The sequence below is a fragment of the Lutjanus erythropterus genome, chromosome 7 (assembly GCF_056507025.1).
Source record: "Lutjanus erythropterus isolate fLutEry1 chromosome 7, fLutEry1.hap2, whole genome shotgun sequence".
Lineage (NCBI taxonomy): Eukaryota > Metazoa > Chordata > Actinopteri > Lutjaniformes > Lutjanidae > Lutjanus > Lutjanus erythropterus.
The window spans coordinates 39,806,269-39,825,429 of record NC_139323.1 but is presented as its reverse complement, the minus strand read 5'-3'; the positions used below and the strand labels follow the sequence as shown (position 1 = coordinate 39,825,429).

Here is a 19,161-nt window from a genome sequence, read left to right as displayed (position 1 = left end):
TTACAACTGTACCAGAAAAAAACTGTACCAGTCCAGAGGTGTAATGAACTTACTAAGATTGTCCATCCCAGTCATTTATATCTTTTAACTTATTGGAATAAATTAAAAAAAAGATCCCCGTACCTTGTGGACTTATTTCCCTTAAAGCTGTATTTTATTTTAACCAACTTTAAGTGAAACGGTGCATCTGTCAGCCATCTGGCATGACAAGGACATCTAAAATAATTAAATAAATAAATCATCAGGATTTGTCAGATGATATATGTAAACACACCAGAAAGATATTTTATTGTTGAGTCTCATTTCCAGGTCATTAAACGGCAACACTTTGGGTTGGTAAAGAATCAAGTGCACAGCGAAGTGATGAGAAAAATAATAAAATACAGGCAGAAAGCAGAGTCTCTGCAGATACAAACACCACCACACACTTCTAGTGGGTCGGACAGTAAGTGATAATTGCAAGGGATTCTGTTTATTTGAGCCAATACACTGTTTTTCAGGAGAATCTTGAGGTGGTGTTTCAGAAGCGTTGTGAATGTGTTTACATTATGTTATGCATAATAGATGAGCCTATTGAGCTGAAACAAAGCAATAATGGGTTGAACATCTATAGTGATAAATGAGCTGAATCCTCACATAATGACTGATTGATTATCATCAAGTTCTGCAATAGGGAGTCAGAGATTTGATGACTTTAGACTCGTTTTGACAAAATCAATAAAGTCTTGCAACTTGACTTGGACTTTAACACCGGTGACTCTTGAATTCACTTGACTCGAGCCTCTGTATCTTCCCCCGAGCAGAAGTATCTGCTTGAGTTTGTTTGTGAAGATTCTCAGTCATCCAGGTCATGGTATTCATAGAAAAGGCAGCTGGACTCGGTAAAGTTCTTGAAGATGCTTCGCCTCTCATGGAAGAGGCTTCTTCTTCTGTTCTGCTGCCTACCACAACGTTTTCTATGATACCATGACACCTAGATGACTGAGAATCTTCACAAACATGTTGCTACACACTGTGGGACAAACACCCTTCGACTGGTGCAGGAGTGTGACCAGAACTGAAGAAGCCTCTTGGATGAGAGGAGAAACGTCTTCAAGAACCTTACCAGGTCCAGCTGCCTACGACGACCTTTTCTCCGAATATCTGCTTGAATATTTATTCTTCTGACAACTTTTCACATTTGCATTTTAACAGAAATATCTGTACTTTCTACTTCCATTTTTAAAGCAGGCTTGTTACTTTAGCTTTAGTGCATTTCAGGAGAATTAACAATAATTTTTATTTTGCATGATTTCGCGCCGCCTTCTGAACATTAAGACTGATTTCAACCTAAAGGGATGAGAAAAGACGAATCCTTGTTATGTCCATCAGTGCATATTACAAACGACGGACATAACAAGACGAAAACAATGTAGAAGACGTAACAAGACATTAAAGTCGTAACCCAATGAAACAGACAGACAGCGGAGAAAAGGTGAGGTTCAGTTAGCTTTGCACAGAAACAGATGGGAGAAATGTCCACAAGATGGCGACTTTTTACTTTTATACTTTGAGTACATTTCGAAGCCTGTATTTTTTCACTTTTACCTGAGTAAAGAAATTGAATCAGTACTTCTACTTTTACCATTATTTTTACTTGGAATAAATTAATGATATTAACTTGTCATGAGCCAACTTGTTCAAAATCAATAGTAAAATCTAAATAAATGTGGCTATTCTCCATCAGAGGTGCATGCAACTGGTGTGTTGGTTGACACTGAGAGCCCTGCAGCAAGCGCAGCTGTTATGACTCACCGCTCGAGCCTCTCGTGTCCTTTCAGGTGCTCTGACACATCAGAGGCATGAGCAGTGAGAGGCCTCTGCTGGAGGTGTTGATGCCTGATGCGCTACTTACTGATGCAATATTAAAATCAAGACGGGGTGCAGCAGAACAAAATGTCAAAGGCAGCGCAAGGTTATAGTTAGTGAACATTTCCTGTGTGGAGACTGAGATGGTTAGATTGCCGCTTCCACCTTCAGACTCACACTGAGCCACAACCAGGAAGAGAACATTTTACCACAAAGTCACAAGGCAGGATATCTTATCTAAGATATATGTGAGGGTTTGCATTAATATGACATGTAAAGAAAACAAAATTTAGAGCAAATAGAGTGTTTTTATCCATATGTTAAGTGTCAAATGACATAGAGGAGGCTGACATTTATGTAAACAGTCTAATTGGCAGGGTACCTCTCCTCCATCTGCACACACAAGTGAAACGGAGGATAATCTTTTGAGCCTTTAATCCTTGCTAAAAATCTTCCCAATAAAATGAAATGAGCTGTCGAATTTAATTATGTATCATCAGTCCCTGCCACCTGTTGATGCTCCTATTCTTATCCTGCCTGAGCGTTGCCTCCGACAGCAGCCGATACGCTCTCATTTGTCTCCCTCTAAAGGTCCTTTCTGATCATGTTTCATTCATCATATCAATACACTGCAAACTAATACACTGTGACAGGCATTTTCATCGTTTCAGATAGACTTTGCAGCTGCCAGATGAAGAACTTTCACTGGCCAAGTCCTTCCATAGCTGCCTGATCAGTAACAGGCCTCTTCTGGCTGCTTAATTAAGCATGTTAAGTACAAATGTATATTGAAAAGGAATTCAACTTAAAAGGCACAGGGTGTTTCACTTGGTGAAGTACTGCACTTGTCCTCCAATGGTGGCAGACTGAGGCTACTAAGATTAAGATTTAGATTAATTTTTAATTCTGTTGAACCAAAATTTTAACTAACTCCATTTTGAACTGTGATCCACTGGCTAACTAGCCTGGCTAATTTTGTAGCTAGCTACCAAACAATATAACATTTTATTTACTTTTTTAACTAGCTAGTGATCAATATAAGCTTTCTTTTTAAACTTTGCATTTAACTAGCAAACAATGTAGACATTCTGTTAACTTTTTAACTTGCCATAAAACAATATGACATTATTCTTTTTTTATTTTTTTAATTTACAACACGTAGCAAACACACAGCCGCTGTACTGGACCTACAGCGCGGGAACATGGGGCCCACGCTCCAGCAAGTGAGCCACCTGATAAAAACCAATAAAACTGTATTTAATTTAGGTTGACATCACTAAACTTGGATTTATTAAAGAGAAAATAGTTTATAGTATAATATAAACCTAGTTTTGCTAACTCTGATTAGAGCTAATCTGAGATTTAATTGTGCTATTTCCTGTTTTAAACTTTAGTATGTTTGTTTTTACAGAAAAACTTCAACAAGTTCAACTTAGAAGCTGGCAAGAGCAAAAACACATGTACTGAATGAGTCCCAGTGTGAACATCCACATGCTCTTCATCACCTCACCTCTCCTCTCCTGTGTGTTTCCATGCCTGTGCCTCTCACTGAGCTCTTTCAAATCAGCTCAGCATCCCGCTCCAACAGGCTGGCTGATTAAAGCTGCCAAGACAGAAGATGGCCTCCGCTGCTCACAAAGCACAGACGCAGTTTGGATCCAGAAAAAGAAAGCTGACTCTACCCTCATCGGTCCTCTCATCTCCCCAGGAGGCCCAGTGTGTACGACATCCATCTGCGCTAATAAGTGCTTTGTGCCTCGTCTCGGTGATATCGCTGCCTTTTGCTGGCTGGTTTTCTCACTGTGGGCTTGTCGGCCTGTTGGGATGCTGCTGCTCATGTCTGTGAACCATCAGGGCAAAATGATGGAGAGGAAGTCACAGCACCTCTAGGAATTATATGAAGATCAGACTGAATGCTCATAGTAATCAGTGGTCATTTGTATGAATATATAAAGTAACAGAACAAACAAATTAAAAAATCCTCCTTTTAATGACCTGTGGAGTCTTCTTGTCCTGGGATGTGCACATCCCAAGATGCTGGTTTGTAATGTTTCCAGTCAGGATGCTTTCTATTCCTCCTCTGTAGAAGCTGACAAGAACTTGGTGAGAACAGCTGCGTCTGAGCCTTCTGGAGATGTGTGATGTCCGTGACAGATTCTCTGTGAACCTAAAATTGTTGTAGAGTCAATCTGAGAATTAAGATCGAGGAAATTAATAAAATATGACATGAGAGGAAGTGGCAAGTACATATAATTATGTATGTCACATGAATGTTTGTCTCACCTGAGCGTTTGATTTCACGGATTAGAAAAATTAAGTAAAATTAAATTCAAACAAAGCTTAAAAAAAGTCTGTGACTACAGTTGAACTTTGTTCTTACACAGATTTCACCTCAAGTGACTGGAGCATTTGGGACGCTGTAATTAGGGAGCACAGTGTCAGTCATTTGTTCACTCAGCATCCAGACGGACCACGAGCTGGTTTCTCTAATCTTAAGTGCCTGCCATGTCATCCTCTGGGGTACGTCACGGCAGAGACGCTCTCTAAATTGTCTGAACTGGAGAGCAGGTTTTGCACACACTAAAGGGCCTAATAGGTTTAAGAGGCTCCACAAAGAAAAGACAGCTTCCGCACTGCAATACTTTTAATTATCAAACTTTAATTAGGACCACAAGCTTGACAGTTAAAAGTTTTGCAGTGAGATCATGTGCAGAAACTCTTCGAGCTCAACTCTTGAGCTGTTAGATGCAGCACCGTAACCAGGATGTTAGAAATACTGAGGTCAGAGTCCCAGTCCTGCTACAGGGGCATGACTGTAGCTTAGTGCCAAGACATGGATGAAAATTGTATTGTAGTGCCAAATTTGTAATTTTTTCCCCCTTTTGGGCGTGGGGTAGCCAGGAATGTACATCATTTCTTTTAAATTTGGTGGTTTCTACACCAGCAAATATGGCCTGTTCCATACAAAGACAGAAAGGGTTGCTGGAATTTGATTGAGACTTATTCCTTTGCCAAAAAAAAAACAAAAAACAAAAAAACGTACTAATCATGCTCCACAGTTTAAAAGAAGCTGCGCAAAAATTGTTGAAAAGATATTTACAAGCCTCATATGTCTTTAAATATCTATATAAATATACATCCTTTAAATTAAATAAAATACCATAAATGTAGTTCTCATTTTCAATAAAATAAAAAGAAGAGGCATTTTTCATTATTGGTTAATGGATTACAGTTTTACATTTTGGTAATAAAACACAGGACACAAAAATATCAACTCATGCCTCATTTCTTGTCCACAAAGATTCATGATGGCGCGGCATTAGAAAGCAAATACATTAAGAAAAAAGAGAGAAAAGAGAGAAAGACTTCAGTGTCCTCAGCTGTAACTACAGGTCTAGTTAGAAGTTTAACTAGTAAAGAGCAGAAATGTAACTCACACAACCTTGTAAACACAAGGGGGCGCACTAACTCTACTTTCTAAACTTTAGCTTGACCTTGTCAACTCCTCAGTGAGGCATGAGATGTCTCTCAGTCAGTGTTTTTCAAATTAAGATGTCAGGGCCTCGATACTTCCTCTTTCACAGAGCTATAGTCAGAGGATTGTTTTGAGGACGTGTCCTTTATTAATGTCTGTGTTTACCTGACTGTTTGGTAAAGGGTTAGTCACTTCAACCAGATCCTGTTATTACTGTTGCCTTGACACAAGTGCACTAATGAGCACTTTACCTCTAATTGGACCATGACATGATGGGAAAATACCACAGCCATGATAAGGTTCATCGGCACTTCCAACCACAAAACTCCCACAATGCAGACAAGCCCTAAATCATAAAAATACATCAGCACGGTAATCAGTCTGGCACAGTACGAGAGGGATCCAATCTGTTGTTCCCCTATAATGGAAATACCCAACGTTAATGTTGTAAACTTGACAGGGCCTCACACCCAAATGTAGTTTATCTAAATGTGGAAAAATATAGCAGAGATAATCTACAGATAGATAGACAGACAGACAGACAGACAGACAGCGTTTTGTTCAGATGCATGTTGCAGGACCTGCCCAAGGAGTCGCTAGAGTTAAAAGTTAAAAAGTGAAAAAGTTAAGGATAGATATTTTCTTTGCATTTTTTTTTTTCCTGTCTACTAATATTTCTGATTTTTGCCCCAATGAACTAAAGGGAGATTACATTAGTGTTCTTTTCAAATGGTTCATTTAAAGTTCATTTAAAGTGGTGCCATAGGTTACAGTGCCGATGCCTTCCCTTCCCTCAACCTAGGTGTTTTTTGTTTGTTTGTTTATTTTTTTATATTTTGGGTGGCTTTTTATGCCTTTATTCAAATCAGAGGTGAATATTATGAGGGGAAAGGAGAAGGAAGAGTGGGGTGTTAACATGCAGCAAACAGCTGCAGGCAGGAGTCGAACCTTCATGGCCACTGCAGAGGACTCTCAGCCTCTGTGTATTTAGTGTATAAGCTCTAAAAACTGAGCTACCTGGCCTATAGCATACTAAAGAATAATGCAGTACAATACACTAACAATACAATACAATAATTGTTTTTTTTCTGCAGTGGTCTCAGGGTAATCAAACAAGTTGTCATAAGGTTACTATACTAGGGGGTAACTGCAGAGAGCCAACAACAACGACGACCAGGTTACTTAAGGGCACGTAAACTCCTGGACTATACACCATATCAGGACGGATTTGTTCGTCGATGACAGAAACCTCAAATAAAGACATGGCCAATAGTCCAGGTTTGTCCCTTATTACATACAATGTACTGTCTCAGCAGTGGAAAGTAAGCAACTGGACAGTTCACTTGCTTTTCAGATTAAAATTCATTTGACATACAAAAAATGTGATCATGTCCAGTAAAACCACCTTTTTTTATATGGTGCCATATCATAACAGAAGTTATCTCAGGGAACTTTTCATATAGAGCAGGTCTAAACCATACTTTTATAATATTATTTACAGAGACTCAACAATTCCTACCATGAGCAAGCACTAGGTGACAGTGGCTAGGAAAAACTCCATGCATTTTTATTGATTAAACTGCCCAAAAGTTTATAAAGCAGCAAAAATTAGCTCCACTTCAATCATCTATAATGTAAAAAATTTTCTTGTTTTTACATAAATGATAATGATCCAATAATGTAATAATATTATACTAAAAGGGCTCATTCTGCTTATTTTTGATCCTTTAAGCACATTTTGCCACTAATATGAACTTTCACTCAGGTAACAATTGCAATGCAAGACTTGTACTTTGATGTAGTATTTGAATAGTGTGGTATTGCTACTTTTACTTGAAAAAATCATCTCAGTCCACACCACTGGTCACTCTCATGTATTATCATGTGTTAGTGTGATATAATACATCATGATAAATATCTCGGTGCGTATTACAGAAACTTCCTAACTTACAGATCCTGTCATAACTGTATGGTCACTATGGTAATTAGAGTTAGGACCTGACTTAAGAGAAAATCCATTACAGATGAACAGGTCCTAAGGCAACGTTCCTATCCTAACTTAAGATGTGATAAGTGTATTACACAAGCCTCCTAACTTCCCAAAATCTTAAATAAACTCTCCTAACTTCAGGATAATTACCAAGCTATCCTTTGACTGTTCCACCTGTAGGAGCTAACTTAATAACAGTACTGCTCACTAACAGTAGTTAATGGGAGTGACGGTAGTCGCAGTGTTGTTGTTTTTGCTCTGTATATTTTAATGTTATCAAATGAACGGTTACAAAGTTGAGGGGTGAGAAAAGTAGGGTTGGTTGCTAGGTAACAGACATAAAAGTCGATAGGTGATGTTAGATTGAGCAGGATTTCTTAACATGAGATAAAATAGGATAAAGTAAGATAAGAAAGGATTCCAAAAGTTAATTAGGATTTGCTTCTGTAATGCTGAATTGGGAAAGATCCTATTTATTTTTCTTATCTTAAGACTTAAGACAGGAAGTGTCTGTATTGTGGCCCCAGAGGGATAAACTGAGGCTACTATGTTTCTAACAGCAGGTAACCATAGAAACAGCCTGTGCTTGAAGAAGACTGAACAATAAAATATCCTGCTGACCACTGAAGTTAAAGACTTCACTTATTATAGTTAATGAACTGTAGTTAGGTTATTTGTCCGTCCATGTGGTATTAATTTGACAAACCACGTCTGTCATGATGTCCAGCTCACCCATTTGTGACCTAACAAAAAGTCACAACCCCTGATTTTTTTTTTTTCTCTTGTGCTCAGAGGTGTGTGAAGTCAGCCGTCTGTCTGGCACAGATGTGTGTTGATGTGCTTCCAGCTGTTTGTGGGGACTCATGATGTCTAGACCTCTGGTCTGACTGGACTGGAGGACCCTCCCTTCTCAGCCTGTGAGATCATCACACTTTTAATTAGACCGGATCTGTCAATTAACGGGAAGTCAGCCGGTCTCTCTCTGGCTTTTATAAAAGCAGCCGACTCAAACCCTCAGCAGGAATCTGACAAGAGGACAAACAAGGTTGGTTACTCTTTATTTCCTCCTCTGTATCTCAGGATTTTTATGAACAGTTTCTGACACAAGAGAAATCTTGAGATGTATTTATTCTGTGTCTCACGCTTTAGTTTCAGATTTACAGAAGGATGTCTTCTCCTGTACTGTCTGCTGTTGTTTTGCTGGTTTGTGCGGTGACATTTAGTGCTGCTCAGAGTGAGTGTAACTTATGTGACATTTGTATTTCATACAGAAACATTTAACTGACATGTACTCTTCAGTATTTTGATTGACAGAAATTTATTTCCTGGAATGTATATGTGTTTTCTGTGCTTGTACTCATTCTTGTTTATTCTGTTAGTCTTTTTTTTTTTTTTTTTTACCATGGAGGGGAAATGCCTCAGCAATCAATATCTGGCACAGCTGTAATATTTACAGACTCTGTCATCAAGTAAACTATGTCACTGCAGATAAAATAGTGCAAATTTTAAAGGCACAGATGCAATCTAATTATCTGTACTGAATGTCCTATTTTTGACATGTGTTAATTTTTTTGTTTCCATGTACTCGTTCTCATGAACAGCCAGCTGTAAAGGACGATGCGGTGCTGAGTATTACAGGGGTTACATGTGCCAGTGTGATTACAACTGCCTGTCTTATGGAGAGTGCTGCAAAGACTTCGAATCTCAGTGCACCACAAGTGAGACTTTTTTCCTCTGATATATTTATAATCTTGTCTCCAGTAGAACCAGAAAAGTTTTGTAAATGTCAGTTCCAGTGGGGGAAGAAGTATTCAGCTCCTTTACTTAAATAAAACTATTAATGCCAGTTTGCCAGTGCAAACATTGCAATACAAGTAAAAGTCCTGCATTCACAAAGTATGTAATTAATATCAGCAAAATGCACTTAAAGTATGAAAAGTAAAACATGTCATTCTGCAGTGTTTTACGATTACTGCTGTGTTTGTGTTCAACAGAAAACTCATGTAAAGGGCGATGTGGAGAAAACTTCAGGAGAGGTCGGCTGTGTAGCTGCGACTCCGACTGCCTGAAGTACAATCAGTGTTGTTCAGATTACACGGCTCACTGTGATGCAGAAGGTAAGACCTGAACAACAAATTCAGCATGATTGTGTGTGTGTTATTTTTTGCATGGTAACAGATCGTACTCAGTATGATGATGATGATGATGATGATGATGATGATAATATCTGCTGTCCTGGTTCAGTTAGGAGTATCCATGCATCTTTGGTGTCTTTGTGACTTTTGGTGGTCATTTGATGCAGGACCAGCAGCGGTGTAACGATTCACTGATATGAATCCAAAACCGGTTTTAATGTTTAAGATCCGACTATATTGAAACGCAGATCAATTAGTGGATCAATCTACATATACCATGAACCAGTCAAGATAAGATAAGATAGATAAGACTGAAATTTATTAATCCTGAAGGAATTTCTTGGGCCAGATTGCTCCAAAATTACAGTAACAATAGAACATATTTTATATCATAAAATCATCATACACACATATATATATGTATGTACATATATATATATATATATATATATATATATATATATATATATATATACATATATATATATACATATATATACATATATGTGTGTGTGTGTGTGTGTGTGTATATATATATATATGTATGTGTGTGTATATATAAAGATTAGTAATGGCCTGATTCTAAAGATGCAAATTGGTTGACTGAAGGTTTGATTCTAATTCTGCACAGCTTCTCTGTTCTCGTAAAAAGGTTTTACAAAAGTAAAGTTTCTTGCAAGGTAAAAGCAAGAACGTGTCTGCCACACAGTTTAAAGTGCTCTTTCCAATCTAAAATCTAAAGTTAAAAATCCATTTGTATTTTAGAGAAAGGAAAGAAAATTTGTAAGGTTTGAGACGGACTTCAGTTTTTTTTCATAATGTCAAAATGGTTGTTCATACAGTAAGTCTTCTTAATCTGTCTGTTGGAAATGTAATAAATACAATAACATGTAATTCTGAAATTGGACATTTGCCTTCCATTTCTTTCTCTGTGCCACAAAAATACTTCCTATTATGAAATACTTTAATAGAATTGGCATATTTGAACTTATAATGGAAAACAAACATAAACAAACGATAAGATAAGTATAAGATTAGATCAAATCAGATTGCACAGAGTCGTTCCGTATTAAAGTGTATCGTCCCTGAATGTATCTGGATACGTATCAGAGGGAAAGTTACACACCCTGAATGACCAGCAAACACAGTGACGCTCTTGTGACTGCATGGCTGCAGGTCAGAGCCCTGAGCTGAGATGAGCACCTGTGCATGAATGGTGAAGTGCAAAGACGCCATGTTACATCTGATATGGAGAAACTTGCATGTCCACCAGCATGTGGAGCAGCATGCAATGCATGCAGTGATCTGCACTGATGCACTGGGTTAAATTTGACCATATTTTCTGTTTTGGTAATTACCACAGAACAAATCAGTGGAGCAGCCAGTGCTACAGCACCAGGGAAGACTAATTCATGCCAAAATGTAAATGATAACAAACCCAAAGGTATAACTGATTTGGCAAAAGTGGATTTTTTTCAGTAATTTAGGATTTAAGACAAATTGTTTTTCTTTTTGTGTGTGTGTGCGTGTTAATATACTAACCTCTTCATGAATATTATCACAGAGCCAACTCTGAATGAAGCCACAGAGCAGGACTCAACGTTCAGCGAGGGAAACAATGCAGGTGACTGTGCTTTTTTAAACTTTCTCATTATTTCACAACTTAAATAACTTCTGCTTGATTAAACTGAACTGAAAGAAATTAGTTTTAGATTACTTCAATAATAATAATCGATAATCACGAGCTGAACTCAGCAGATGTAATAAATCAATGTGTCAGGAAGACCGCAGGAAGATGTTGACGGTCGACTGCCACACTGCGGCCCTCTTGCTGTGGTTTCCTTCTGAGGCCAAGTCTCACCAGAACAAGCCAAGAGCGCAGGCCTCAGTGGCCAAAAGAAACACAAGGAAGCAGTGTTGTCATGAGTGTGTGGGAGGGTGACGGGCACAGGCTCAGTCACCAGAGAGGAAAGCACAGAACGAAGCCAAGAAAGGACCACAGAACATTTTCTTGGAGGTTTTAATTCAGTAATTGGCTGGGAATAGTTTTGTGGGTGGAGATGCTCTTGTATCCCTGTTACTTCTCTCTCAGGAGGAAGACATGTCGTAACATTTCCGTCTGGAATTTCACAGTCAGGAATGTACAGTGGACTAATGATTATTTTCATTATCGATTCATTTGTCAGTTATTTTCTTGATTAATTTTCTGTTCTGCTCCTGCCCCTTTTCACTCAGTAACAATACAGCATCTGATCAAACTAAAAAAATCAACCTTCTTCTCTCCTGTAGTCTAGTTAGATATGCTAGGCTCGTAAGTTAGAGAAGGTCAGTTGATTAGTTGTTTGGCTGATAAAATGTCACAAAAATGTTGGTCATTATTTGGAAAAAACCCAAACTGACATGCTCAGTGCCTTGTTTTGTCCTCAACCCAAATATATTCAGTTTATTATCATAGAAACAAACAGCCAGTCACCTCAGGCAAAGTACGACATTGGTATCAGCATCACTTTAAGGGTACTGGTATTGGTTCTGAGATTGTAATTTTTTTAAATGATATCCAGCGCTACTGCCAAATATGAACATTTACAATATTTAATTTTGCCTTGTTTGCCCACAGATGATCCTTTAAATCCACTGGTCAGTCCAACATCATATCCACAAGATGATCTCAGTGATGGTGAGCAATGATGTGCATGGATAATAAATCCAGCCAAGTGTTTTTTTTCCCTCCACTAAAGTTTCATGAGTGTGACATCCACCTTTTCTCATTTGTGACATTCCTCTAGATATGTACGGCCAGATTTTTCCAAGCGAATTTCCCAACAATGGGATGGAGGATCCAGAGGCGAGTCCAATCCCAGAGAGCACCAGCGGCTACGGATCGTCTACGCCCGACCTGCTGGATCACATTTCTGTTGAACCCACACAGTATCCAGACGCTCTGGAGATTTCAGCTGAACCCACACAGTATCCAGACGCTCTGGAGTTCAGTACAGAGACCTTTACAGCCGTCTCTCAGTCAGAGATGACCGGCTCAGACAATGAACCAACACAGGCTGATGACCTCCCCTCCATCTTTACTGCAGAAGCCCCTACTGAGAGCTCAGGTATGTGATGTCCAGAAATTACCTGACAGTAATAAATATATAGCTGGAAAATTATACTTTTCCCCCCAATTATTTAAACGTTTCTTGGAAGTACAGCTCAGTTTCTCAAAGCTTTAAACATAAAACATTGGCATTTTGAAGGCCAGTGTTTTCCAGGTGAACAAATGAGCTAAATGATGCACATTTGTGCTTAAACGTTTCTAAAAATGTGATTTAGAATTCTATTAGAGTGAAATCAACAACAGTGGGATTGTTCTTAGCAGTCTGGGGTTTTATTGTTGACACGCAAGCTTCAGGTTTTCAGAATTGTGCTTGTAGTTCCATATATGTGCTCATGCAATGGAGAAAAAACTGTAAAGGAAAAATATGTAGCGCCCATCAGCCTTCACAGCTCCTCTGTAAAGGTTCTTAACATTCTTGCATTGACTAAATTTAATGCAAATGTAAGAGTTTGGAATCATGTCCTTCCTGCTCCAGGTGCCGGTGATCCTACTAGCTTAGGTACAACTGTTCCTCAGCCCACAGCAGCACCTGACCACGACTCCAGCCAGCCGACCCCGACATCAGAACCCCAACCCTCAAACCCCACAGCCTACAGCCCAGAGCTGGAGGTGGGAGGGCAGGCAGAGGCACAGCTTGAGGATGAAGTTTTCCCTGAGGTGCAGAATGAAGATCCAAGTGTGGCGCCCTCCGATGAGCCAGATGTTACAACCACAGCTGGTTATCCACCTGTGGATTCAGCATCCACAGGGCCGACTGAGGCCTCTCAGGTCACCTTCACCCCTGACTCATCAACACTGGACCCAGCAGCCACCACCTTACACCCCGGAGCAGATCATACTGAGATCAACGCAGAGGACGTCACAGCAGGACCTGTAGATCCCGCAGGGTCTGATGACCTGACAACCCACATCCCTACATCCACAGAAGTAACCACTGCAGATTCGCTGAACGTCACCCCAGACTCGACCAAACCAAGCACATCTGAGGCCACTTCAAAACCTCAGGACAAACCGCAGCCTTACAAGCCACTGCCAGCTAAACCAGGACTGGCTAAACCAGCTGTTGCTAAACCCGGCTCCAAACCTGAGGCCAAGCCCCTGGACTCTGCACAAACCGTCACCATAGACGATCCCAGAGACTACCAAGCAGGTAAGACAAGTTCAGCAGCTCTGACAGAGGAAATTACAGTGCAAGTATCCAGATTTCCTCCCTGTAGCCTCTGCTAACATCTCATTTATTATACATGAGTTATTGCAGAAATGGACGCCTCTAGTTTCGCTCACAGCCTGCTTTGTGGGCTCGCTTGTGTTTTCCATTATGCCTCTGGGTCAACAGAGCCTCCATCAAAGCGTAGCTAGACTTTATTAAGTGACGGAGGTGGCTGTTTTCCCACACTGTAAATGAAACAGTCCTTTGAAATGTGAAATAAAGCTCAGCTACTTTAAAGGACGCTCCTGGAGCACAGAATTGCATTAACGCAGCCTGTGATTGCATGCTTTCTTTGTATTATTGCTTGTTTATTCAAACAGATGGTTTCCTCACAAATGTGTCCTTTTTCCCAGACGACAGCAACGATACAAATCTGTGCAGTGGGCGGCCGGTCAGTGCAGTCACCACGCTGAGGAACGGCACCATTGTGGTTTTCAGAGGTGAGCGCCAAACAGGCAGCTGCTACCGAGTGTGTTCACAGTCATTAGATCTAAAAATTATCATGTGTTCAAACAACCCCAGTTAACTGTCATACAGAGAGAGCAGTGGAGGAAAATTATTTAGTATATTTACTCAAGAATTCTACTTAAATGGTCCAGTGTGTAAGATTTATTAGATATATTAGAGTATAATCCACAGAAGCCGCCATGTTGAACCATGTTTCTACAGAAGCTCAGAATGGACAAAACCAAACACTGGCTTTAGACACAGCCTTTCATTGTTTTCGTGGGTTTTGCCGCCACTGTAGATCCTCCTACACGATTGGAAGGAGAGAGCGAGGCGAGCAGTATTCAGTTGGCAATAATCCACAGCCTCACCACTAAATCCTGTTACTTAAAGAACAGTTTTAGAAACTTGATTTTTGTTGTTTGTATTTTATGCTACTTTATACTTCAGTACATTTGTCTGATAACTATAGTTACTAGTTCATTTTGAAATTAACACTTTACATAAGAAAACCTACGACGGGTTTTAAAATGAACACAGTGCAATTTCCATTTAAACTGTTTAACAATGTAAAGAGATAAAATACAATATTTTTTTCTTTTCTATCCCATTAATCATCTCATGAACTCTCAGATTTAGTTCATTGCTCATTTTAGGGAAACAACCTTGAGGTTGGAAAATACCAAAGAGCAGGCAATATAAACGCCTCTCTGTTACAGCAGCTGTTTTTCTGCACACTGAGGACTTTAACCTTTGACTCTTTAAGGACATTTTACTCATTATTCTTTTACTATTGAGCAGGACTTTCACTTAAGTAGAGCAATACTTCCACCACTGCCAGAGTAATCAGAGTACAGTATAATGCTTTAAGGGCTGTTATGTGCAGGTGGACCACTCTGATGTAGCGATGGTTTTATGTTTCAGGGCACTATTTCTGGGTCCTGGACAGAAACAGGGTTCCTGGTCCGGCGCGTGGCATCACACAAGTGTGGGGCGTCCCCTCACCCATCGACACTGTGTTCACCCGCTGCAACTGCCAGGGCAAAACATACATCCTCAAGGTAAATTTATTCATCTCATGCAAACCATGTAGCGTAACTTGACAAATCTGGGATTTAAAGGATGTCACCCTGTGTGGACTAGGATTCACTTTTGGCACCTCTTTCTTCTTCAGTCTGCTCCTGAGTCGTCTTGGCCGATTGGCCACATCTGTAAAGTGCTGCACAGGTAGATTTTATTCACCTGAGGTTTAACGTTCTGGTCTGTGATCTTTGCAGGGAGCTCAGTACTGGAGATTTGAAAATGATGTTTTGGACGCCGGATATCCAAAGCCCATTGAAACAGGCTTCGATGGGCTCCGGGGCCACATCACAGCTGCTCTGTCTGTCCCTCAGTACCAGAGGAGGAGAGAGTCGGTTTACTTCTTTAAGAGAGGTGATGATGAACCGCTGCAGGGTCGAAATGACAAAACTAAACTACTGATGTTATTCTAAACTTCAATGATTTTGTAGTTTTTTTTCTTTTCAGTGTATAAAATAGATTTCTACTGAATGAATAAATTCTGTAATTGACTCTTGACTGGTTCTTGCAGGAGGATTAGTACAGAAATATTCATACCAGTACGGCCCCAGTTCAACATGTGGCAGGAACGTCCAATACGCCGTCTACACAGTCCGCAACCGAGTGGCTCGACAAGCAGGTGAACCAAGAATTTAACTTAACTCTAAATTTGTGTTGCATTTTACTTTTGTCATGGTCCAGTTTAAATGTAACTGACAGGCGTGCTGGGTGTTTGCTGAACATTTTAAAAGATTTACTTAAACTCACGTAAACATGTTTTATTTGAGTTACAACATGTGTAGTTCTCTGAAAAAGTGAGTCATGCTTTTCTGAGGGTGAGAAGGGCAGCGAGGTCCATCTTGTAAATAATTGCCAAGTGGAAATAAATTGCCTGTGTGCCGTTTGTGGGGCTGAAACTGTTAAAGGGTTGTGAGGTTAAACAGAAAAATGTCAAAACTAAATAATCTGTTGAAACATTTCACAAGTGATACATAATCAGGATTTATCCAGCTGGCAGCTCATGGACTCATACAGACCTTTGGGCTTTTAAACAACCTACTAACATTCAAAGTTTATGGGTGTTTACATCGTTTATAAGAAGATCATATTTTTATTAGTAGACTTTAAACTGTTTCTTTTCCAAAAGTAGAGAAAAAAGTGCATCAGTCATAGTTAATGTAAAGATTTTTTTGGTCCCTTCCAAAACAGTAACTGAACAGACCTGACTTAATCTATTATAGCACTTTGACTAATTTTACACGCAACCGTTTTGTTCTCAGTGTCTCTTCTGGGCCCAACTGTCAACATCCGGACGTCCTGGAGAGGTTTCCCCTCCACCGTCACAGCTGCGGTTTCCATCCCGAGTAACAGAGAACCAGAGGGATACAAGTACTACGTCTTCTCAAGATGTAAGACATCAACACACGCCGACGTTTCAAACTCTGTGATTTCTTCCGCATGTCAAAAAACCAGAATTTTTAAAGTCATTAGAGGAGAAAGAAACTCCTCGTTCTTGAATCCCCTCACACCCGCAACGGATCACTTTAACCTCTCTGTTCATAAGATCTTCAAAAGGACAGAAACTCCTTCACTTGTCTGTCTGCAGTAAGACAGTTGTTACCCTCATTCACATCATGTCTGTAATGCTTAACAAGGACCATGTGTGTCTGGGTGTGTGTGTGTGTGTGTCAGGGTGGGGTGGGGGATTAGACAGATGTGAAGCTCATTAAGGGTGGTGTCTGTCCATCCATCCACATATGTTCCATTTGAAAAAGTTTCCATTTTAACCATGATACCTATAGTTTAAGTTCCTGTCTGAAGAGACAAAATATTTCACTCAGTTTGAGGTCTGTGTCACACCAGGAGTCCGTCTAGTCATTTATGTCATTCAAGAAAAACTACAGCTCTTAAAATTCATGTCCTGGTGCCAAAAGCTGCCAGAGTCGGTTGAAGGCTGGGTTGTTTTTGCCAAATACATGTTCAGTGAAATGGAAACTGGCATGTACGTGGATAAAAACTGCATCCTAAATAACATGCATAAATTAAAATGCTTAATGAACTCATCAACAAACCATTCTGTTTCTTTTGCAGCCAAATCCTACAACGTGAGGATGGATGGTGAGCGTCCAGTCATCGCTACTCCTGCAGCCAACACGTCACCTCAGAGCAGCAATGTCTTCAAATGTCCAAAGAAAGTTTAATTCAAGAAAGTTGTTTTATAGTTTTAAAAGTTTATTACATTTTTTGTAAAACTCGCTGCTTCAGCACAGACTGATTACAAAATGTACTTTACAGGCACAAAAAATAAATGCAACTAAAAAAAAACAACAACAACAACAATAGGCTTCGGAACAATTGAACATTATTGAGGCTGAAAACAGAATCTGAACTCTCTGATTGGGAAATGTGTTTCTGACAGGTATGACAAGTTCTACTGTCACGGTTGTCAAGTTTTCTCATTAGTGCTTCATCTTGCGAACCTTCTCCCATGAATACCCCGAGACGGGAGTCCCTGACCTGTTGAAATATAAAATGTTTTATTCAAAACAAAGCCTGCTATACTGATGTAAAAATTCTGTACAGTGGCTGTATAAAATGTATGAAATGTAAAAGAATGATTGTGTTTCTTCTATTATTTTTCTCAGCACAAAACTGAATTATAATAAACCAACATGGTTGGTTGGTTGACTGTTAATTCAAATTTTGCAAATATTTATGAGGCCTGTGCATCTTGACCACAGACACATGTAGAGCTGTCAAAACACTTGTTGCACTGTGATGTATGTGCATTATGAATTAGTGAATAAGGAAACAAAAATCAGTTTGAGTTGTTGAAGTACAACTTCTTATATATATTATTAAAGACTGATATTATTAACATTATATTGTATTATATGCTGTAAAAGTTTTTTTTTTAAATCTGAAACAGGAAATCTGTAATTTTATTCTGATTTGCAATAAATATGGAAATATTGTTTCAAAAGTTTGTGTTGCTGTTTATTGGATTGATTGTAGAACTCTCAAATATAAACCGAGTGGCCGTGTGTGACACTACCGAGTGTGAAATCATTGCTTTATGTGAATTATTTGTCATTTATTTTTCAGAATAAGTTATGTTTTGACATTCAGGAGATTAGGAGCAAAATGTTTCCCATGTACAGAGAAAATCGGTCTGTAGATAAATGCTGCAAACAAAAAATACAAATATACTGTCTCATAAAGAACGTCAGATGTAGTGCATTATAATTTAAACCAGATTAATATCACTATGTGCACAGTTTGAGTCAGGAACATCATCATTAACCCTGGAGGAGAACAGACTATTACTGTTGTATGAACTCAGTGAAGCTGAGAATGAAGTTTAGGAATTTAGAAAGATGACAGAAGATGTGGAAATGATTTGAACAATGGACGTTACGGATCATCCTCAGTCTCTTGAACTCCTGAACCACATGCTGCAGATTTTAATGTGAAAACCTGCACAAACACAGCATCACTTTGAGCAGACAGTATTAACACTGTCAGAGAAGATGATGGTGTGACACGACGAGCTGATCAACGTTTCTCTATTTCTCAAAGCCCTCAAGAAATCTGAGAGGACAACGTGTGAGAATGCCGTTTTTTTTCCAGAAAGAAATCAAAGTTTTTTACTCTACAGTGAATACTTTGATTAGCAGCAGTGGTGTCAGTGTTTTTCACATGTAGACTTTACTTGAGCAGACCGCCCTGATATATCTGGTGACCCATTTAACTTTTTTTTTTGAAACAGTCCGAGGGAACGACTCAATGCTCCTTTTTTTGCAGTACTGATGGTCAGGTACCAGATGCACTTTCTCTGTCTCTCTTTTCTCACACAGGAAGTTGACTGCGGCGCCCACATAGTCCCGC

The 19,161-nt window shown here is 39.4% G+C and overlaps 2 protein-coding genes across 3 annotated transcripts in view; one reads left to right on the top strand and one right to left on the bottom strand.

The window, feature by feature from the left end:
* Positions 1-8,120: 8,120 nt before the first annotated feature.
* Positions 8,121-17,888, top strand: prg4b (proteoglycan 4b). Of its 2 annotated transcripts, XM_084723744.1 has the most exons (15): positions 8,121-8,358; positions 8,463-8,547; positions 8,915-9,031; positions 9,308-9,430; positions 10,812-10,892; positions 11,013-11,072; positions 12,066-12,125; positions 12,235-12,555; positions 13,033-13,707; positions 14,121-14,207; positions 15,139-15,275; positions 15,492-15,648; positions 15,806-15,913; positions 16,554-16,682; positions 17,365-17,888. In XM_084723744.1, the coding sequence occupies exons 2-15, from the start codon at positions 8,481-8,483 to the stop codon at positions 17,472-17,474; spliced, it is 2,232 nt and encodes a 743-aa protein (XP_084579870.1). In that variant the 5' UTR covers positions 8,121-8,358; positions 8,463-8,480; the 3' UTR covers positions 17,475-17,888. The 2 variants fall into 2 exon arrangements, with proteins under 2 accessions (XP_084579870.1, XP_084579871.1); XM_084723745.1 differs by lacking the exon at positions 10,812-10,892 and having other exon boundaries at positions 8,123-8,358.
* The window catches only part of tprb (translocated promoter region b, nuclear basket protein), a 25,619-nt gene continuing 23,942 nt past the window's right edge, over positions 17,485-19,161 (bottom strand). The window contains exon 51 of the mRNA XM_084723746.1: positions 17,485-17,790. Coding sequence (XP_084579872.1) covers positions 17,741-17,790 — 50 coding nt within the window. The 3' untranslated portion in view covers positions 17,485-17,740. The remainder of the gene's footprint in view (positions 17,791-19,161) is intronic.